This window comes from Trichoplusia ni, chromosome 3, assembly GCF_003590095.1.
Source record: "Trichoplusia ni isolate ovarian cell line Hi5 chromosome 3, tn1, whole genome shotgun sequence".
NCBI classification, from domain to species: Eukaryota; Metazoa; Arthropoda; class Insecta; order Lepidoptera; family Noctuidae; genus Trichoplusia; species Trichoplusia ni.
The window spans coordinates 13843126-13864650 of NC_039480.1; the positions used below are offsets into that span (position 1 = coordinate 13843126).

Here is a 21525-nt window from a genome sequence, read left to right on the forward strand (position 1 = left end):
TTTACAATATACTTAGCTTATACATAAAATGTTAACTGTTTTCAGAGTTTCGGCTATGTAACCTGTACGATGGTAACTATACACTACCTGGTAGGTCTGTACGACCTGGTGACCCTAAATGACTGCTACCTCCTGTTCTGGGTTTACGCGGCCTTGGATATTTACTTCTACACAAAGATATATCTGGCTATGCATCAGGTAGGTAATGCCTATATATACCTACTTTATAGAGCTTTTAGTAAATACAGATTGCAAGTATTCTATTTTATATGACAAAATATACGTTGTGGTGCGTTTTTTGTTCTATTTAAACACATTTAAGATATTTTCTAATATACATTCGCATATATTTTTTATGATTTCCTATCTGAATTGTTGGTATTGACTTCGATAGCTTACTTGGTAAAGCAACTGGCAGTTGGAGTCCTGTCTGAGAATAGTAATTTTTTTATAAGCTTTGATGATAACGACAAAAACCTTTCTCAATTAACAAACGTAAACAACATTTACCGAGTTTACATTGAAATAAAGAAATACCAAGTCCAGATATCATAAAAAGCGAGTTTAGAACGTCTACAATTTAGCATCTATACTTTTCATCGTCAGCTCCCAGAATACTTAGCTTTAATTAAGCTAAGATAGCTCGTTAGACAGAAACTGCAGCTTGCATCACCTAATTTCCGAACAACAGACGGATTAAGTCGTCCAATCAGCGTCGAGTGACATTGTTATATAACGAGATACATCAATTGAATAGAATTGATATTTATGAATCAACCAGCTTAGACCAATCCCGTTTTACTGACGTTTTTATTCGACGCCAAATTAAACGATTATCATTTTGAATGTAGAGCTCACGCTGAATTGAATGTCATGGCTTAGTGATTTGTATTAAATCTGAGTACGGAGGGGAGATTGCGAGTATTTTTTTACAGAATTGTAACGTTACTTTTTAATTTCGAATATTCTACGAGTAAATTGGTACTTAACGAATATATCCAAGTCTCGTATGGATACTTTATTAAGTGTATTAGATACCTATTTATTGTTATGGGCATAACTTACTGGATGACTGATTTCAAGCTTTTAATTTTGAGTTTACTCTATTTTAAACCAATTCTTTCTGTTTATCTAACACATTCTACAGTACGTGTTTATGCTACCAAACTCATTCTAAATGGCTAGACAGATTTATGTATTTTTTGTTTATTTTGTATGCGCTTTGTCGCTGTTGGATGGTTTAGATTTACAAATTAGCCCGGCAGCAGAAATTCACCGGATCGGCCAGTCTATTTATAGATGTACTGTTTGCCTTAAATATCTCCACAAAACAAATTAAATACTTTGTCTGTGACTGAGTCACATATCTATACTACTACCTACATAATATCTAAAAGTAGGTACGTAAATAACCCACCCTTCTATTAATTTCAAGCTTTTAATTTATTTAGCGCAAATGTTTTGAAACTTTTTGGATTAAACAATATCTACATTGTTTATCAATTGTGCCTACCCCATATCTGTTGTTTCAAATATATATAAATAAGCAATAAACTCCATATAAGCATTTAGATAGCTGTTATACCTCATAGGGTTATGTCAGCAAGCATGGAGAGCTCATCATGGACGGACCCAAATGTCGGCGCAGATATTTCAAACATAAAATCTGGCTTTGGAGTGACATATTGGTTAACTTCCCTACGGAATTCCTCGGTTTCTGTTTTCCGTAAGTTTTCTATACAAAATTATATTGAAAAATCAAACTTATTTTGTAGTATTAGAATTGTATTTTAATTGAGACGTTAGTCTTTTTTTAAATTACGAATACTATAAAACAATTTTCGTTCACTATCCTAACCACTTTCAAAAAATGTATTTTCTTAAACTCACAAATCCATTTACATAATTGCAGATTTTGAATAGTTTTAATTTTTTTTAATCCTGCTTCCATAAGAAGGTATTAATCATTAGTTGGTTACAATTTCTTTTTCTGCGTAACATAAATCAGTGTAATATTTAAAACTCGCTTGTAATTTATTTCAGTGAATCCGTGCGTGTGATTCATTACCTCCGCGCTATAAAACTCTTTCGACTGAAGTATTTATTCGAATTCTATCGCAACACATCGCGAGAGCTGACAAACAATCTAACAACATTACAGGTTACTTATACTTCCTTTAATACCTTTTTAGAATAACAGAGGGTATATCAATACCTCTTAAAGTAAGTTTTTATCCATGCGGAAGCAAGACAGCGCAATACACGGTGTAGAGTGGCATCTTGCTTTCACAACAACAAGACTCTTGTTTTTTCAAATGGTGGTAGGTCTTCTGTACCTACTTAACGTAGAAGCACATAAATAAATAATTCGTACACACTACATATACTTGCTTTGTCTTTTTCTACACGTGTACGCCGCGGTCGCTTTGAGCTTTCGTCATTGTTGTTAAGCTAGCAATTTAATAAAAATGTACTGAACAAAAAATAAGAAATAGATTCTTGGAATTCATGGGTTCTAGACATTTTTTGACCCTAGACCGAAGACTGAGTTTTTCTTTTATCTTATTTTGAGTGATTATGATACAATGTTTGAAATGCCAAGGAGTCGGTAAATCAAATAGTTTATTTCCCCACATTTTTTTTCTATTCTTTTTTTAAGTTTCTTTGGAAAGTAGTTGGTACAGTTGTTCTATGAAACAGTGGTTTTTGTCTAATGATATTTGGATTTTTCTTTCGACATTTTTTACGTGAAGTTTAGTAAATTTGAGTAAATTTGTGCTTAATTTACGAAATTGCTTTATTCGTATTAGTATTTAATTCAGAGTGTTTTTTCCAAAAAAATAATTGCTTCAACCGCAATTTAACAAGTAGTTAAATAAGTTCTTTTAACTTTGTGGACTTTATAAATATTGTTAAATTGTGTGCAGGCGGCGATGACTATAATGGTAGTAGCACTTATGATCCACACCTTCACTTGCGTGTGGCTCCTGGCTATGATAGGCACGTCGCCCATCAGCGTCATACGAACACTCAAGATACATATACTTGACGAGTAAGTTCATAACAACATTTTATCGTATAAGAAGTACTTTTATTGAGAAAATGGTGAGAAGGCACAGCTACGCGTATATAAGCATGCATAATGAGCATTATGTGAAAGTTTTCAGGATATATTAGATTGACGCTTAATAATGCTCTGGTTAAACCACATCCATATAAACCAATGAACGCTAATGTTTTTAACCTGCACCAAAATCGGTCACTTTTTCGTGAGATATTGAACACAAAACACATTTAATGATATCAAAACAAAAACTATTTATTCAAGTAAAGCTAATGTCAGAAAAACAATGAATAGATAGCGCCGTATCTTTCTCTCACCACCGGTTTCTAACAGATAAAACAGGAGCAGAAACGGCGCAACCAACTTCATTGTATAACACACTGTCATTTAAAATAACACCTCTTTCTTGATAAAAAAAAGTTAGATAATCTTAATATAGGTAATTGACCTACATGTACCTTACATAACATCTACAAGTCGAGTGTATCTTCCAGAGAGATGCCCCAACTCCGTTGGGATTACGTCACATCGTTCTACATGGTGGTCTCTCAGCTGACCACGACTGGCAGTGACGAGTTCGTTATCGACGAGATTCTCCCGATGTCCATCCTAGCCGTCATTCTCGTTTGCGGGAAAATGTTAGCATCTATAGTAGTTGCAGCTTCGATACAATTGGCCTATTCCACGAAATATGCTCTGACGGCGTATGAAAAGGTTACGAAGGAGCTGATTGATATGCTGAAGAATCAGGGATTGTCGAGTAAGTGGAGATTATGTAATGGCACTAGCTTTTGTTCGCAGCTCCTTTTAAACAATCGATTGGCTGTTGAAGTGTAGATGACAGTTATATCAGCTGACAGACAGACAGAAAAACAGATAATATTACATTTAAGAATATGTAGATATTTGATTACACCATACAAACACAGTTAGAATTAAATTACAAATTAATACAAAGCCAACAATTGGGCTATATATATATATATGTTTTCATTATATTTTAAATATTGGGTATCAATTTTAAAACTAATGCCGAAATTAATAAAGTAGTGTAAAAAATCGTAGTAGCCAAATCCTTGCTAACGAGGTTCATTTAATTTGTATAATGGTGATAAAAATAATCTTAGTAAGCAATTCTCAATAACGTCTTACGTAAAAGTCAACCGAGTCGAAAGTTAAATCTTGACGTGGCATTTTTCAGCAGATTTTAATAGTCGCCTCAAATTACGTCGCTGAGACAGAAGTGTTTTCTAAAGAGCCTTCGTTGTTTACTCTGGGAAAATATTGAAGAAAATTGAGCACCCAAAAAGGTTCATCCTATAGGTTTAAGAACACAGGCGTTTATATCTTAACTTTAGTAACAAATAAGTTTAAGTGTTTTTAGGGTTTTGAAAACAAAGGTGTGGATAGAACCTATTATTGAGGCTCCGCTGTCTGTCCGTCTGTTACCAGGCTGTATCTTATGAACCTTGGCAGCTAGACTGTTAAAATTCTCACAGATAATTTATTTCTGTTGCCGCTATATCCAAAAATGTAAATGAAGACACATTTTAAGCCAGTTGCCTAACCTAACCTAACCGATTTGTCGGGAACCCCCTGCCTCACCATTCCTGAACTACGAAACATTTCAGCAATTAATAGCCATACCTAAAGAGACGAGAAAAAGTTAATAAATGATCAAATATGTATACTTCATATTGAAACTAATCTAGTTTCTTTTGCGATGAAACAATTTTGTTATTAAGTTGCTTTGTGATCAATATTGAGGCAGATACATAATTTCAAAGCATATATTGTTGAGCTATCTCGATACTCAATACAGACTTCTACCTATATGCCTAAGAGAGCTTACATACTCCTATACCTGGTTATAGCGTCACCAGTCCCGAAATCCTTAACTATTTAGGTCAAATCCTGACCTGTTACTATTGAGATCGGATATCAGTCTAGCGTAGCCTCTATTAGACATTTCGACTATGGAATTTATTTGACTGTAGACGTTATTGAAGCAATGTAGTGTTTGGGTGTGGGGCACCGTCTGTCAAAAAGCCTACTTTAAAATATGTCTTAGTTTTTAGTTCCTTTCCCGAAGGCTACTTACTGAGGCTAATTACTGAGGTTCCGTTGTCTGTCCGTCGCCAGTCTGTGTCTCGTGAAACGTGATTGATAAAAACAATTGAAATTTTCACGAATGATGTTTTTTTGTTGTCGCTATTACAACAAATACTGAAAGTAAAGAAGTTAAGCAATGGTTGTTACGGTGCTTTATGTAATGGGTGGCAAATAAATTTGATTAAACCTGCAGTTAGGTATATACATCACACACATTTATTTTTAGCCATTTGTATGGAAACCGGTCTTTTACTATTTAACCATATAATAATTATAAAATTAATTCATTAAATTGTAATATCTTAGTACGAATGCGTTGTTTTAACTTCAGGTTATCAGTTAAAGAAGTTTTGGAAATACATTCAACAGCTTTGGGTTACTGAGCGCGGTCGTCAGGTGAGACAAACTCATTACATTTAGATGTATTTACATACTATGTAATACAAAGGTCGTACAACCGTCTACAACGAGACCTTAATAGTTGTGGAAGCGAGACATCGCTCTATGCCTTGTATAACGTTGTCTTGTTTTCACAGGACTCTTACTTGAAGTAACATTAACACAATTTTATCGATTATCTGTGCCTATAAATAAAGCTTTATTGAAATACCTGAATTCTCATAATGTTTGTTGAAGATCAACAAGAATGACATTTATTACGAATTTTCATGGATCAGTAAATTTTATCAAATTCAATTGTGCCCACTTTGTATTATAATATTTCAATTTATATCTAATGTATTATAATATTTCATTTTAATGTTTTTTGAAATATAAAACTTGCGATATTTTTAGTGTATTTTGTATCAATCTTAGAGGCAGGATTTGCCACTATTTCGACTTTCAACCCGTATAAGTGTGTGTTTGTCTTGTCGAATGTTTGCGCGAGTATCTTAAAGTTAAAATTAATTAACTACAGTTCCAATAAATTCAATTATTTTTAGTAACATAAGTATCAATTTGTTTTTATAGATCCCTCTTTTTCTGATTGTTTCGTTAAATAATAATGAAATATTCATCTTAGCTACCAGTCCTATTATCCCAAACCCCATACGTGAGGCGGTGCGACCTGATGTCGGCCATGTTTGGTCACCATTTGAGGAACTGCTACATATTTGCTGAAACCGGGGAGTCCTTCTTACGGCAGCTGACTGTGGCACTTGACTACACTATATTCTTTCCCGGTAAGTTAATATCAATTTAATTTATTTTTATTGAACCACATGATGTTTCTTTTCTCGTTACAAAGGCTTTAAGTATTGTTTGCTACTTGGCAAAGTTTAATTTATCGAAGGAGAAGAATGAAATACTATATACCTGCAGTGTGCTATTATAATCCTTTAGCTAGACAAAGCTTTATTTATTCAGAGAAGAAACTAGAATGGATAATTTACTATGCTTACTATAGGGTTGGCAATTTCAGATGCAGTTTTTAATACTTACCTACTTACTTTCTTATAAATATTCTTTTATGGTCTGAATCTGTTTACGAAATCAAATAATTTATTTATATTACGGATCACGCTCCGTGTAAAGGTTTTAAAGCAGATTTTAACGATTTAAAATAAAAACTAACATTGAGTTACGTGTTATCTAAAATTCTTCTTGTTTCATGGACATGAAAGCAAAAATGCAAATTCTGATAACTATGTTACAGCTGTTTCGTTTTTGCCTGTATATGGGTTACTTATTATTCAAAAACCTATGTAAAAACTGGCAAAGGTAATTTACAAAGTAGAGGTGTATAAGTATTTTATAGAAATTTTGATTCAAAAACCGTTTTTGGCAGAAATAATATCATAAATTTAAGGCGAAATTCTGCACTATATTTGGTCGTCTATATAGACTACAAAACGACATACACTTTTAAACCTTTTACTATATGGAACGACGACACAACAGTAACGTAAACTTGCATCATTAGTTATCGAGAACTAATTACCCATTCCGATCTCTTCTTAATGGTCTGGATTCTAAATTGTTCGGCAGACAATAGCTCTGGCTAACAAAAACAACAAGAATAACGTATTTAAATAGCACGCTGAAGTTGAAAACAGTAGCGAATAAATGAAATACAGTATATTTCACTTCAACGTTTTTAAAAAGGGAATTTATTACCTTAATGAAAATAAATTTATCCTTGCACTGGATTAAATGTTCCAAAGTGTTTTTATCTAAGTTATAAAAACACTACACCTAACATCGAAGACATTGATATTTAAGTGATTATAAAGCGACAGCATGTACTAATTTCTGAACCACAAATCCTTCTTCTAAGTGTGGATGTCTTTGTGTATTTAACATCGGTACATGACTAAAAGACCACACAAGTTCCTGTAAGCCTCAGTTGCATTTGAAAATCTACACAGATTTGCCTAATATGTTTCGCTTCGTTATAGGAAAACTGTAGAATCTTTAGTACATTGGTCTCGAAACTCCAGTTCCAATCAAGTTTGTCCATCCTCTTCCACTTCAAAAAGCCACATCTTTCAGGTAACTACATAGTGGTGGCTGGTGACAGCGACGCCCGCATGTACTGGGTGGCTTCAGGCACCGTCTCTGTGGTGTCAGTGCGGGCGGACCTGACTGAGATTACACATGAGCTGCTTGTAGCTGGTGACGTGTTTGGGATACTACAGGGCATGAACCGAGGAATCACGCATTGCTTCTCGTATAGAGCTGAAACTAAGGTATGGACTAAATATTCAAGTTTAAAATAGTATCTTTTTTCTAAAAGTTTAAGAAAAATAAATTTAGGAGTACGATGTGATTTTGTGAATAACTAAGAGTTAATTTGAATGCACGGATAGTCAAGGTCATCACGCCATACCCACCGAAATTACAAAGTACGGAAGTCTAAGATACATTTTTTTAGCTGAGAAAAATATTATTGTCTATGGTTTGTTCATCACAAATTTGTGTGCCAAGTGCAATGATACTAAAATAATACCTACTAGATTCTGTTGAAATTATATGTGGATACATAATTATTAGGGCTAATACGGTATTATTATTAAAAGCTCTCCAAACTTTTGGGTTCGGCCTTATAATAGATCTAAAATGGTCGTACACAGTAAATATTATTTTGGTCGCTTATAACTTTATTATTAAAAAGTCTGGTTACTTTTCCAAGCATTATGGAATAAGACACGACCTTGCCGAATGACAATAGAAATTTAAAAGAATTAAAAAAAAAGTTTATTTTCGATAGATTTTAAAAAGGTGGTTTTCATTTCGTCTGAATACTTTTTTTACATATTATTATGTAACCTTATTAATTTAATTATGTATATGTGGGTCCCATAAAAGTCCCAAGATTAGTTCAGTAGTTTTTATTTGAAGTCATTATAGTTTTATTATTTTCTTAAAAAATATTATAAAAAAAATGTTTTATCCACAGGTAAGTATTCTAACACTGAGCCTGGACTCATGGATCAACATTCTACCATTTTTCCCTGAAGCCAAGAAGCTGATAATGGACCGATCTGAAATATTATTTACACAGATTTAATTTTATGTAGAGTAGTTATGTGTTAATTAGTTTTATGAAATATACGTTTGACTTAGTAGTTTTAAAGTCAGTTGTATATGTTTTAGCATCATTCTCTAAAATAACCAATAGTTTTTGAACTGAACCAATAAAATTCTCGACGATCCGAACGTATAAACTTGCACTGAAGGTATTTTTAATTGCTACAAATGGTTTAAATGTTGCTAGTCTGGTCTACAAATAGAAACCAACCACTTTTAGTGGTCGTCGTAAGCTGCCTTCTACATTATTCAAAGAAACGGTGCGGGCTTTGAGAGGTGTCTATGAATTTTAACATAAATTCTCATTGAAATTGCCTGTTGTTTTACCCATAATACTAGTATAATCGGTCTATTGTATTTTGATGTATAAAAATATATATGTAGGTTTAAAGTTGTTCCAAAAGTGGCACAATAGGTCGAAAATATCCGTAAGGAATACATATTTTTGTTTTACCCATTAATAAAATCTGCAGAGATAAAATGTATCAAAGGTGGTAAAACGTATAGAAGAGGTGGCTTATAACGTTACTTGTACGTAAAAGGGTACAGATAAATGACGTCACACGAGATTTCAACTTACTGTGTCATCTTCATTTTTGTTTACGCTATAAAAGAAAACTAGATATGGTACCGTCTATAAAACTAGCTATGTTTTTGAAATATATCTGATGAACTGATATATTTTTTTAATCATTTGTAAAATGAGGTCATTAGGAGGCGATTGTAGGCAGCTTGATATTTAATAGTAGATTAATGTAAAACTTCATAAGAATTTAGTACCAAATAATATTTTGTTTCAGAAAGTATTCCGAAAGAATTAAATAACCTTTGGATAAAACTCATACTTACCAGTTACTTCAGGTACCAATAAGCATGGAGAGAATTTAATACTCGCGCACTCACACATAAAACCAGTTCATTCTAGATTGAAAGCCACTTTAAGCCGCTTACGACAGTTTCGATATTCGTGCCTTTGAAATGATGAGAGCCCAATGGAATCGAATCGTAACTGTACGCTCGATGGCAAAAGTTGAAAGCAAATTCAATGAATTTATTTTTGTTGAAATTCTATTGGCTAATTCCAATTTATGTATGTAGATTTTGTTGATAACAGTCCTGGTTTATATTTAAAATTTTAAACATTTTGATTCCAGAACCAAAATGGATTTGATGTTTGAAAATAGAATGCCATGTGCTTTTTTATAACTATAAGTTGAAATTAATTTAATGAGATCTTCGCTCAAAATATTAAATGAAAGTTAGGACCGTTATTGTATACTAAATTATTGTAACAATATTGATTAATGGTAAACCATTTCGGTACGCTCTATTTAGTCATAACGTTAGAATATTGGCATGTACTAATTTATACTGAGAGACTTGTCAAAGCCGATACCTGAGGAATGTTCTAATTTATAAAGCAAGTCTTGTGTGGTGTAAGGGAACGATATTGTACAAACATAATTATAATATAGGTAAGGTTTTATTTATGGATATTTGTAGGTTGTTAGGGTTATCCTACAATGAGATTACGATAAAAAATAAACACCGAAATGGAAACGGTGGTCGGTAACAATACAGGTAACAAAAAATTAAGCATACCAAGCTATCGTATCCTTCAAGTTGGATAAAACGGCAGACAGCATGTAAACAACTTAAAAATCGGTTGACTAATTTGGGAGTCCACAACGGAAAACAATTTGACGAGTAATTTATATATTTTAAGATTACCAGGCATATCCTGGTGCCTAAAGTAATATAACACTTTAGGAATTACTTTTGTATTCTACTATACCAATTTTAATTTTGCTATATTATTTATGAAGGAAAACCGGGTGTGGAAAGATTTGTTTTCTTAAGACTAAATAATTTAATCTATATTAATAATAAAAAGACGATGTTCAAAGTAAAGTTTTAGTATATGACGGCTAATATTTTTGTTACTATTTTATAATACGTCGTGTTCCAAGGTTCCCTTCTCAAACAAGAAGTCTGCATAAATTAATTGCAGAATGTTGGCGCAAATGTTCCCGATGAACTTTAACACATTGCTATTTCCCGGGCTCTGCTTCCTGAACTTCAACAATACCCCATCTGTGTTTGACTTATTCTTATAACTAATGCTGCACAGCTGCTAATGCCAGAAATTAAACACAGTGTGCGTCTCTCTTAATTTTCTATATATATGTATCAAAGCAACATTTTCCATCGCCGATAAGTCAATATAATGGCTTATTAAGAAGTTGAAATTGTTCGTTTAATTGGGTTTGCTTTCAAGTTTCACGACGCGAAACCGACGGAGTTTTGTAAATATTAAATATTTCCGCGAAAAGCGGACCGCGCGTGCCGTTTGGCGCGCAATGAAAAATCTGATTTTCATATATTTAGGTGGGTGCCCAAATGGAGGCAATATCGAAGTGCTGATTTGTCGCTCCGCTGAATATTGGTCTGGCGTTGATTCAAATCGGTGCGAATGTAGAGATGAGGTAAATCGGGCTGGTTTAATTCCCGGAACAGCATAAATAGCTTGAACCAATGGTTTTGATATAAACTGCTAAACTTTTATATTGTGTATTATAGTATAAGTAGCTAATAAATTACATTTGTTTAAATTAACTACGTGCAAGCTCCTTACAATAACGATAAGAAAAGAAAACATTATTAAATAAATATAAGATTACAGTACTCTTACCCCGAGTTGTATTATGGTACAGTTAGCTTGAAAAATGCGCCAACATTAATACTTCCAGCTATATTTCTTAGTGTAAAGAATTCCGCATTACTGTCGTGTTTATCGTTACTTTTTGCGTCATTTGCAACAGATGACGTGAGGCATGTGGAAGATTAATCTGGGAGGTGTAGGGGACAAACCTGCTTCGGGAAAAGGGGTGGGGAGGAAGCAAGCGGAACGGGAATGTCCACGTTATTTAGTTGAGCATTACATCAAGCTCCCGCGGCGCTTCGTTCTCCGCTAAAATTATATCAACATTCATTCAAGCTCGTTTTTATTTGCCATTACCATCCCAAATACATTGCATACATCTAATCTTTTATCAATCACTGAGAGAAAAACGCCTCTAAGTTATTGTTATCGCTATTGTTATCCAATCTCGCCGATATTACCTCCATTACATAAAGTTTGAAAAGCTTCCAAAGAATAGACGATCAAGCGTCGTACCTCATAAGGTATCAATTTAATCATAAGGAGTTACGAGCTTCAAGGCTGTATTTATGTCGTTCCATCACAAGCGAAGCCCATTCGGGACGAAATTAAATTAGAGGTAGATTGAAATAACCTGCCCAAGATGCCAATGAAATACCGCTTTAGCTTAAGACTTTTTGAACTTCGTGAATTTTGTGCTTTCTACGGAGAATTTGCTGATGTCTTTGTGATACTTGTTAACAGAAAATTATGTCAAAATGTCGATGAAGATTAAGGGCTTGTTACTTTGTTTTCGAAAGTGATCTCTTTATTTGGAAACATTTTTGGGACTGAAATATTATATGTTCTTAAAATTAGATTGTTTATGTAAATCCTACTTTTATTGATATGTAGTAAATGTTAGTACTGTAAATAGAATAAAACTTGAAGTTGTTTTTAGTGACTAACGACTTATTTTTTCTCTATACAGTCAGTCATGGAATTGCTTTGGATTCACAATATATTTGTCTCATCAATTTGAGTATTTATTCAGATTTATAAAGAAAACTAGAATACAAAATGTCAAAAAAATAATATTAATACTCTTCAGCGTTTCGGTCTGCAGAAAGCAATATAGTATATTGCCATAGACATTAACAGGAATGTCTTTTATGATTGTTCGAAAGATACGTCAAGTACACTTGTAGCTTTGAACTAAGGTTATTTAATTAAGAAGTGTGTCGCGAGCCGGGCCGCGGGGCTCCTTCATATTGCAAGTAGACGTCGGTTTATAGCGCACCCACTTTACGCGGAGAAAGAAACGTATTGTTATTATAGCTTCTAGAAGTACGTTCCGGCTGTGGTTTCTCTTATATGTCTTGTTTAATGGAACAAGGTAAGATATTACTTTGGTTTTAGGGCCCGTAGTGGTTAAACTGTTTGTTCGTCTGTCCTAACTTGGACACCAGCCTGTATTGCATCAACCGTGTGGTTCCTGCAAAAACGACGAAAATGCTGTTATTAATGTCATTTTCATTTGTAGGTACTTATAAATATGATTATTTACCAAATCACCAATGCAATTTTTAACAATTTACATACATGCTACGGCTTTCGCTATTTCCTAAATGAATACGACCAAGACATCCGTCAAAGGCTTGCAAATGTCAACTTTATTGATATGACTTTAAAGGTGTTGTAAAGTTAAAAATGGTGCCTCTAATGAACAATCCAGACCTCCAATGGCTTATATGTTTTTCAATACCACCAATGACTTGCAAGCCTAGTACATGGCGTACTAGACTTGCAGTCTTCAAGCAAGTAGTTTGAACTTACTTTACACATAAGTCCGTGGTGTCCTAGGAACGGCAAAGGCTACTAACTAAGAAAACAGCGTCTACCTACTACCGACAGAAATGCACGACGATGCGCGTCGGGGTGTCAAACCTAAATCGCCAAGCTACGTCTCCAGCATTTAGGCGTAGCAATGGATAGCAATTCATCACACACCACCAACAACATAGCTCCCAGCCTACAAAATGAAGCCAAAATTTAATCACTTTTATTATTAAGTTCACTCGAACCAAAACATCGTGTAAAAGACAATAATGGCCCATTTGTGAATGAGGCATGTAGTGGCCCATTGTGCGCGGACATTAATTTATTTTATTTCGAGAGTAAAGCAAACCCCGGTGCTCTGAATGCATTTACATACCTTACAAATGGGTGAACAAAATCAAAGTGCTTAAAATTCTTTTGTTTAAGTATCGAAAGGGATTTTGTTCAAAATAATGAATGTATGCTAAATAAAATATTGATAATTCAAGTGAAGTTTTGAGCTGTTAAGACAAAAATCAATATTTACTGTAGCTGTTTTTCTGTTGTTTTTGGTCTGCTATGAAGTTTTCCAACGTTATTACGTATTAACTTTGCTATTTAATAATACATACCAAGAACTGACTAATACTTAGACCTTATACATAATTAGCAAGCTCAACTCTTAACTTATTTAACTAGATGCAATACACATAATCTTCGTTCCTGTTTAACGCCTGCATATTCGAGTACATGCGCGGGATCTTTGCCAGGATATTTTTAAATACACGTTAGCTCTTTATTCTTGAGGGATCAGAGCTTGGAGTGTAGCCAATGTGTTGTTTATTGCGTCAATTTGATCTCGTGCATCAATACAGGCTTAAAACTTACTTGTGTATAAAATCGGGCTTTAATCTGACTGCAAAGGGCAAAATAGTATAGAGCATTCTGCGCTACTCTTCAAGCAAGACAGTTGCATCACACAACTACATTCTTACGTAGTGGCGTTCCTCGTTTATCAGTAAAAGTCCTTCAAGAGGTAAGTCTAAGTGGAAGGCTTTTTTTTTGGTCGGATTGGGAATGATCAAATTAATGACCCTTCCCGCTTTATGTTGAGAGGAAGAGAATATCAGACTTTTTCTGACTAAGGACCCAAGTATGTTCTCACCTTTGCCCTTTGCATACTGGACCATGATAACTCTTTCGGATGATCCCGCTGGCGCATCATGCAGCACCTTTAATGGACTCCACTGAGCCTGCTGATGAACGTGTCATTCGGCACGGGCCTGGTCCTTTTCGAGCGGTGTAGTTGGAGGCTCAAATATACCATTTATGTTCTCCATGATTTTTAGTTCCAGTTTGGAACCGTTCTTTGTGTATGTGAATAATTATATTTTTGGATAAGGTTACACGACAAAGATATTCCACAGCGTAATGTCGTATTTATTAGATATTAATTTATCTTAAATATTATCTCCAAAATGCCTGAAGCAAGATTTTAAGGCTGTCGAATAGCCTGTGGAACATACCAGCAGAATGTAAACCCTGAAATTTCGTAGATATTAACTGCAGGAATTTCCTCTAGGAGCAGTGTACAGTTACGTAGACTAGAGTGTGTTGCATTCTATATAATTTGCGATGGAGGTCATAGGAGCTGGTGAACTGTAATTCTCAGTAAATATAAACGAGAAATTCTGTTGATCAAGTCGTAAATTTCGACTTTTCTAAATTGTCTCAATATTTTATCGATAGCAAAATAGGAATAATTTGAATCTTATTCCTCAATTAGAACCGAAATTAATTGCTTGACTACATCTATCGTTCTCAGGTCTGGAATACCTTAAGCAGATAAATCCATCCTGATTTAAATGTAACTACTTTTAATAGTACTGATCTATAGTCGTTACAAATTGTACAAAAAGTGTTCGGATTCAGTAGAGTCAGTTCGTTAATTAAGCGGCAGTCTGGCAGGACGGACCCACCGCCACGTCTGGTCCCGAGTTGCGCTCCACTTCCCAACAAGCGCATCTGTTGATAACTTTACTTGCTAATGCTCTTCTTGTTTCATACATCTTTGTAGCTAAGTTATATTCAACATAGTAACAGTTACTCTTTTTTAGGATTCCGAAGCTGAGTCTTCGATCTCTGCCCATCCGTTTGTCCTTCACCAGGTTGTATCCATTGAACCGTGATAGCTACACAGATGAAATTCTCTTAGATGATGTATGTTTTGCTGCTGCTATAGCAACAAATACAATAAAATTATTTTGCAGAGTGATAAATAAATTTGAGAGAGGAAACATTTTTTTTGTGTGTGTCACCAAATTGATTGTATCAAGTCCGATCTAAACTTGATCGGTATCTACATAGCAATTTTTGAGATGTGGATAGATATCCGTTTTTTTTGGAATTACGTCTGCTTGCCATTTTCTTTGCTTAGGAGTATTTGAAAGTGATAAGTTTACACCGCCGAATCAAACGATGGGCGTGTCAATCAAATACGAAAATTTTCGAAGACATGTAAATTTCTCTTAATTTTTTTACTCTACATAGTACTAAACAGAAAATATACTTTTGACATGAACAAAGCATACATTAATATCATGTGATATGATGAACCACAATAATAATGCTTTAGTAAAAGCCGACGTCACAAAAGCTTCGCAGTGGGAAGCCGGATTAATAATAGTGATTAGCGATATGAGGCAGTTATTAACAATGCTGTTTGATCTCATTTAATAAAGCGTTTGTGATTTGTTTGTCCACAAATTGAATGTAATATTTCTTTTGTTTTCATTTCATTATTTTAGTACGCTTTGTAATCAGGCAAATTCTTATAACTCTAGTGTATGGATTCTGGTGTCGTTCCGTTTTAAAAGTGCTTGGAAAATAGGCTACTTGAAATAAAAACTTGTTCGAATCAAATTATAATGAGCATTGGCTAACATTTTCACATTTGTGATATTAAAATTTACATAACAAACAATACATTTTGATTCTTACAAAGGAGGATTAGTTTATAGTGGTGATTGCTTTATATCCTACAAATCTCTAGTGGGACAAGACATATTACATTTCTTGTAGAAATGTACCTAACACCGATAATCCTCACTGCCTAGATAACGTCGAACTTGACGTCAGCCGAAAGATTTTCTTGACTTAGCTGAGTCGGCCCCACGGTGGGCGCCATTAGCAAATACAACGTATGAATCTTCCATTGATTGCAATGCTAGCAAAATATTTGTACAAATGTGTCGATATAATCTGAGTAGAACTTTAACAATCAGGCTGATTAAAAAAATAGAAGTATTTGAATGCCTGCAAAAATAGTCTAGAATGTGTGTGTGAAGTAAGAAATACTTCAGCAAAATCATTAAACTTAGGTACATGAATATAATAATTGTACAGTAAATAAGGTTTTTTTATTTTAAATAATATGAATCTAATAATTCACTACTTTCAAACAAGCTATTTACAGTTCTACACGATACAGATAACGAAATTACATCAGTGAAAACTCAACACAGCTTTTGCATTTTCCACAGTGCCACAATAGTTTTACCCAGTCTCTTCCGCAATGACAATCATGCTAACACCGGGTTAGCTGTGATTGTCACATTTATTTATTTAGGATTCACAGCACATTGTCGAGCGAGGCAGTTAGATGGCATTTTGGCATTTATGAAAATGTGCTGCGCAGTCGTTTCGGAGGCATACATTATTCAAAGAGTAGAAACACCTCGCACGGTACACTGTCTCCGTTCTATTTGCACATATTTTTGACTGCTTTAATTACATCTGCATGTTATTAGGGATGAATATGTTATGCGAGCTTTACGAAATGTATTTCTTTATATTGTATTCGTAATATGGGATAGTTATGAATTCGTAATATAATTCGTGTACCGCAGAGTTTTTTTAGAGTTTCGTACCCGTAGGCTAAAAGTGGAAACCTATCACAAAATCTACAGAGCCTGCATGTCTTTCCATCCGCCTAACATAATGGAATGAAAATCCAAGGTCTAGGTCCAGCATCTTCATTAGGGTCAGAAATATGAAGGGTGACAATTCTATCAGGCAAATTAAAAACCCCAGTGTCACCATTCCGATTTTCAAGTAACCGGTTTTTTATTTTATTCACAAGGAGTTTTCATCATTGTATCACTTACTTTGTACTAACCTTGTTTTTATCTCATAATGCTGTATAACAAGTCTACTTTGAGCACACATAATGTCACCTTTTTACCGGCGTCGGGAGTGGAACTATGAATTTTTAATGGAGTTACTAACAGCGATATGCTAAGTCCCTCATATTTATTCAAATTGCTTTGTTTTTTGTAATTACTTTTGAAAACGTAAATCTGCGCTAGCCGTGTTAATGAATGTAATACCCCGGGGTTTTGGAAAGTAATTTGTGAAAGGATTGTGGATATTTTTTTGAGTTTGACAGATAATGTATTATGAATATTTATCACCTATTTATTAAATTAAAATGCTTGTGTCAATTGTGTTATAAATGTAGGTGATGTTCCTTATTTTCTCGAAGGATATAAGCAAATGCACATCTTAGGTATAGTGTTTTATTTATTTAAAACCATGTGCATGGTGTGTCTCAATTCAATGGAGGTCGTACAAAAAAGAAAATACAAATTTGTTACTGCTAATATAAAATAAAATAAGGCTTTGTAGAGTTTAAAATGTAAAAAAATATATAAATACTGTACATACTGCCTATGCACTGTAGATCGCAAACTATTTGAACCTCACAACTTGAAATTAGGTAAGTACCCTTAAGCAGAACTTCTCAAAGAATAACTTACTTTACAGTTCTTTAGTAATATAGGCAAAGATACCTTAACTTGGCTTTATAGTGTCGACTAATTAGACCAACTAACTCTCACTGAAAAGTGTGTCCAAGTTTCCTAGAATAGTGTCAATGTTTTAATCATAGTTGACACAGGCTTGGCCGAGCGCGGAGAGATTTTACTCCACTTTTGCGCATTAAGAGCTCTAGCAATACTGAATTTGAATAAGTATGAACCAAAATGAATTATGCATTTTCGATCTATATTAAAAGTGTTTAAGCGACAATGATTGAGTGTTACTCATTCTGTTTTTATAGTAACTATCTTGAGAATGATTCATTATTAAATTTTAATGATGTAACGGTTTACACGGCGGGGTCGTCAGCTCATGGTTAAGACTTTAGTTTGGGTCCGAAATTAGTCGGGCAATCCCGATAGATACGTATGAGTAAGCCGTTGCATCATTTAAAGAATTATTCTTTCTGTTTAATAAATATTTTACAACATTTTTTTGTTACTTTAAGTATTGTTATGAATATTGATGTTAGTGCGGTTAATTCAGCCGTAAAACCAACTCAAAAACGTAATGTATTGCGGTCAATTAAAATTCATATACTAAGCATGACATAATCCATTCACAAAACTACCAACATTCATAAATAAACTAAATGTAAAATGAAGTGTAAGCGTAAACGAGGTCATCACCCAAAGCCGGGCTTAGCGGGCTTAAGTTTCACTTTCTGAAATTAGCAGTTTGTACGCAAACCGCTTATTCCTGTAATGGAGAGCCCGCGTCGACCAGCGATCACAGTGACACCAGTTTGTGATGTGGTGACACCCTTTACAACGAACTCTTGAATTATTAATACACTACGAAAACGCGGCCGTTCTTTAATCCCCGTTAACAGCTTTGGTTGTAGAAAAAAGGGTTGAATTTAAATGTACATATTTTAAGCTACTAAATTTAGGATTAAAAAAGTTCTTTCACGTATAATAAGTAGTCTTAGCCTCTATCAAGATACATGAACATAAAAGCTTCAACGAGCTTCAAAGTAAATATACAGGTACGCATAAATTAAGTAATTAAAAGTTGTCGCATTTGTTTGAATAATTTTAATGGTTTATTTTAACATTGGGAGTGTGTGAGTAAGTAATGAAAGTTATGCCATTAGCGTAATGCACTTTGCGCAGTTGTCAATTGAGGGATCGTTTAATTAAGCTGAAATGCTTCTACCGTCGTCCTTGTATTGATAACGGTAAGTAGACGAACCAAGGACAAGTTGGCTATACAATAATTTGCACAATTATGAGTACTAACTTTTCAACATCACAGATTTTGAAATTATTGCCTATGCACTGATATATGCCCAAAAATAAATACATATTCGTTTGATTAAATAACATACAGCAACATTTATATCTGTAGTTTGTTACTTAAAAAATAATGATTAATGCTTATTTACCAAACTAATTATGAATTATAAAATAAATAAACGGCTTACATCGCAAAACCTAAAATTAATAATTTACGTTTGATGCTCGGCTGTCGGCATAATAAAGCAATAAATTAATTACATCAACAATTATTCCTCGCGTCGGTACTCGTTGAAATTTCCGTAGACACATCAATTTTATAATGACATCGAGTTTAATTCGACTGGAATCCATAAAAAGCACTTGTCATCGGTATTACTTTGGGAGATAAAAATCGAAAAATCCGTTTTACGACTTCCAATAACGAAAGGAGAAATTTGTCGGTGTGATAGGGACGCGGGACGTGTATGACATAAATCATGCTGGGCCCGATATTTTATAGGTTTTAATTTTGGTATTTTATGTTGTGATAACATCTGCGGACGTAATGGGCGCGCCAGCCGCGGGCTCTTTACGAGGTCCGGTTTATGGCGGCCAATCCCTCCTAGCTAACTAAATTTTTGTATTTTTTTTTAGTGATCTGTGGTTATTTAAATGGTGGTATTTCTATTTATTTTGTGTGAGTAAAGTTTTTTTGTAAGGAGACGCGGATGACTGTGTATATTCTGTTTTTCTTATTACTTTTGACTAATTATCTCTAAATAAAAATAATGTACACACGAAAACGTAATTTTTCCAAGCAGAACATCTCATTTTGTTTAATCTCCATAAAAAACAGCGATAGAACAAAAAATCCTCATTTATAAATCTAATAAATAAGACGGGAACAATCTCGGAGGATGGCAACATTATTTGCGTTGCGACTGGACAAAATATTTCATCAAAATGCAAAACAGCACAATTTCCCCTGCAGCGGCCCGCGTCGGAGAAAGAACGGAATTAACTGGACGTTGGAAAACAGATAACTTAATTTGCATAACTCGTTCACACGGGGCATCGCCAGATAACCTAATTTTGGCTGACGGGTTAAAACGAGCAGAAAAACTGGCAAAATGTTGGTCTTTTCACGTCAATTATGTATTAGAACGGCCGATTGGCCACCGTCTGAGTAGTTCCCCCTTTTGTTCTCTTGTTTACTGAATTGGTGTTTTGTACTCCATTTTATTGGGTTAACTCTCTTTTTGGGAACGTGTTTTGGTAGCAAATGTACTCTCTCAGCCTACTTGTATTAGCTAATGGTACATTCGGACACATTTTAGCCAAAAAGTAATGATCGTAAAATAGCTTTGACTTACATTTTGAACGTTACTTAAATATGTGATTTGATACAATATTATAACAGTTTTATTAACATTTTGTTTGACAACACTGACAGTCTCAAAAATCAAAACATTTAAACAAAAAAAGTTTATTTTTCTCTGCATAACATAAACCTTCCACCCGTTACCTGGCCATGGCAGCAGTTCACAGCTCATTGTGGCCTATCGCAGTTATGTTTCTTATTTCCCATTCAAACACAGCGAGCGAGCAGTTACCATTAAAAGGTCCGACATTCGCCCCCGGAGACCTCTTTCATCACTGCATGTCGCCGCAGCTACGAAGCAATCGCATTAACAAACTTAAATTAATGAAGTGAATATTAGTTCTCTTGAATATTTTTTTAGACAACTTAATTTTAGGGTTCCGTAACGAAAAGGCAAAAGCTGTCTGTCCTTCCGTTTGTCACCAGGCTGTATCTCATGAACGCTGATGGCTAGATCGTTGTAATTTTTAAAGAGCCAAAATTAGTCGTACAATCCCGATAAATACGCGTGAGTAAACCATTGCATCATTTAATAATGAATCATTTTCACGGTATTTCTGTCGCTGCTATAATAACAAATACTAAAAATAATGATGAAGGTTAGGTAGCGGTTGTTACGGTCATATATTTGCGAGAAGGTCTCAAAATCTGGGAATACAAATCGGTTGGTTGTCGGATACATTTGTGGGTGGGACCTACCCACAACGTTTATCTTAAACCTTTTCATACAAAACCTTCAGTGTCGCAAGTAAGACTTGCAATTGACTTGCAATTGACTTGCAATTGACTTGCAATTGACTTGCAATTGACTTGCAATTGACTTGCAATTGATTTTATTGCGCTTTTAACTAGTCAATCTTCTTTATTTTCAACGAATTTA

At 34.3% G+C, this 21525-nt stretch overlaps 1 protein-coding gene across 1 annotated transcript in view; it reads left to right on the forward strand.

The window, feature by feature from the left end:
* LOC113492021 overlaps window positions 1-9065 on the forward strand; it is a 44645-nt gene extending 35580 nt beyond the window's left edge. The window contains exons 38-46 of the mRNA XM_026869296.1: window positions 46-198; window positions 1593-1726; window positions 2044-2161; window positions 2928-3052; window positions 3559-3824; window positions 5508-5572; window positions 6201-6360; window positions 7670-7866; window positions 8577-9065. Of these exons, the coding sequence (XP_026725097.1) occupies window positions 46-198; window positions 1593-1726; window positions 2044-2161; window positions 2928-3052; window positions 3559-3824; window positions 5508-5572; window positions 6201-6360; window positions 7670-7866; window positions 8577-8687 (1329 nt within the window). The 3' untranslated portion in view covers window positions 8688-9065. The remainder of the gene's footprint in view (window positions 1-45; window positions 199-1592; window positions 1727-2043; window positions 2162-2927; window positions 3053-3558; window positions 3825-5507; window positions 5573-6200; window positions 6361-7669; window positions 7867-8576) is intronic.
* The last annotated feature ends 12460 nt before the right edge of the window (window positions 9066-21525 follow it).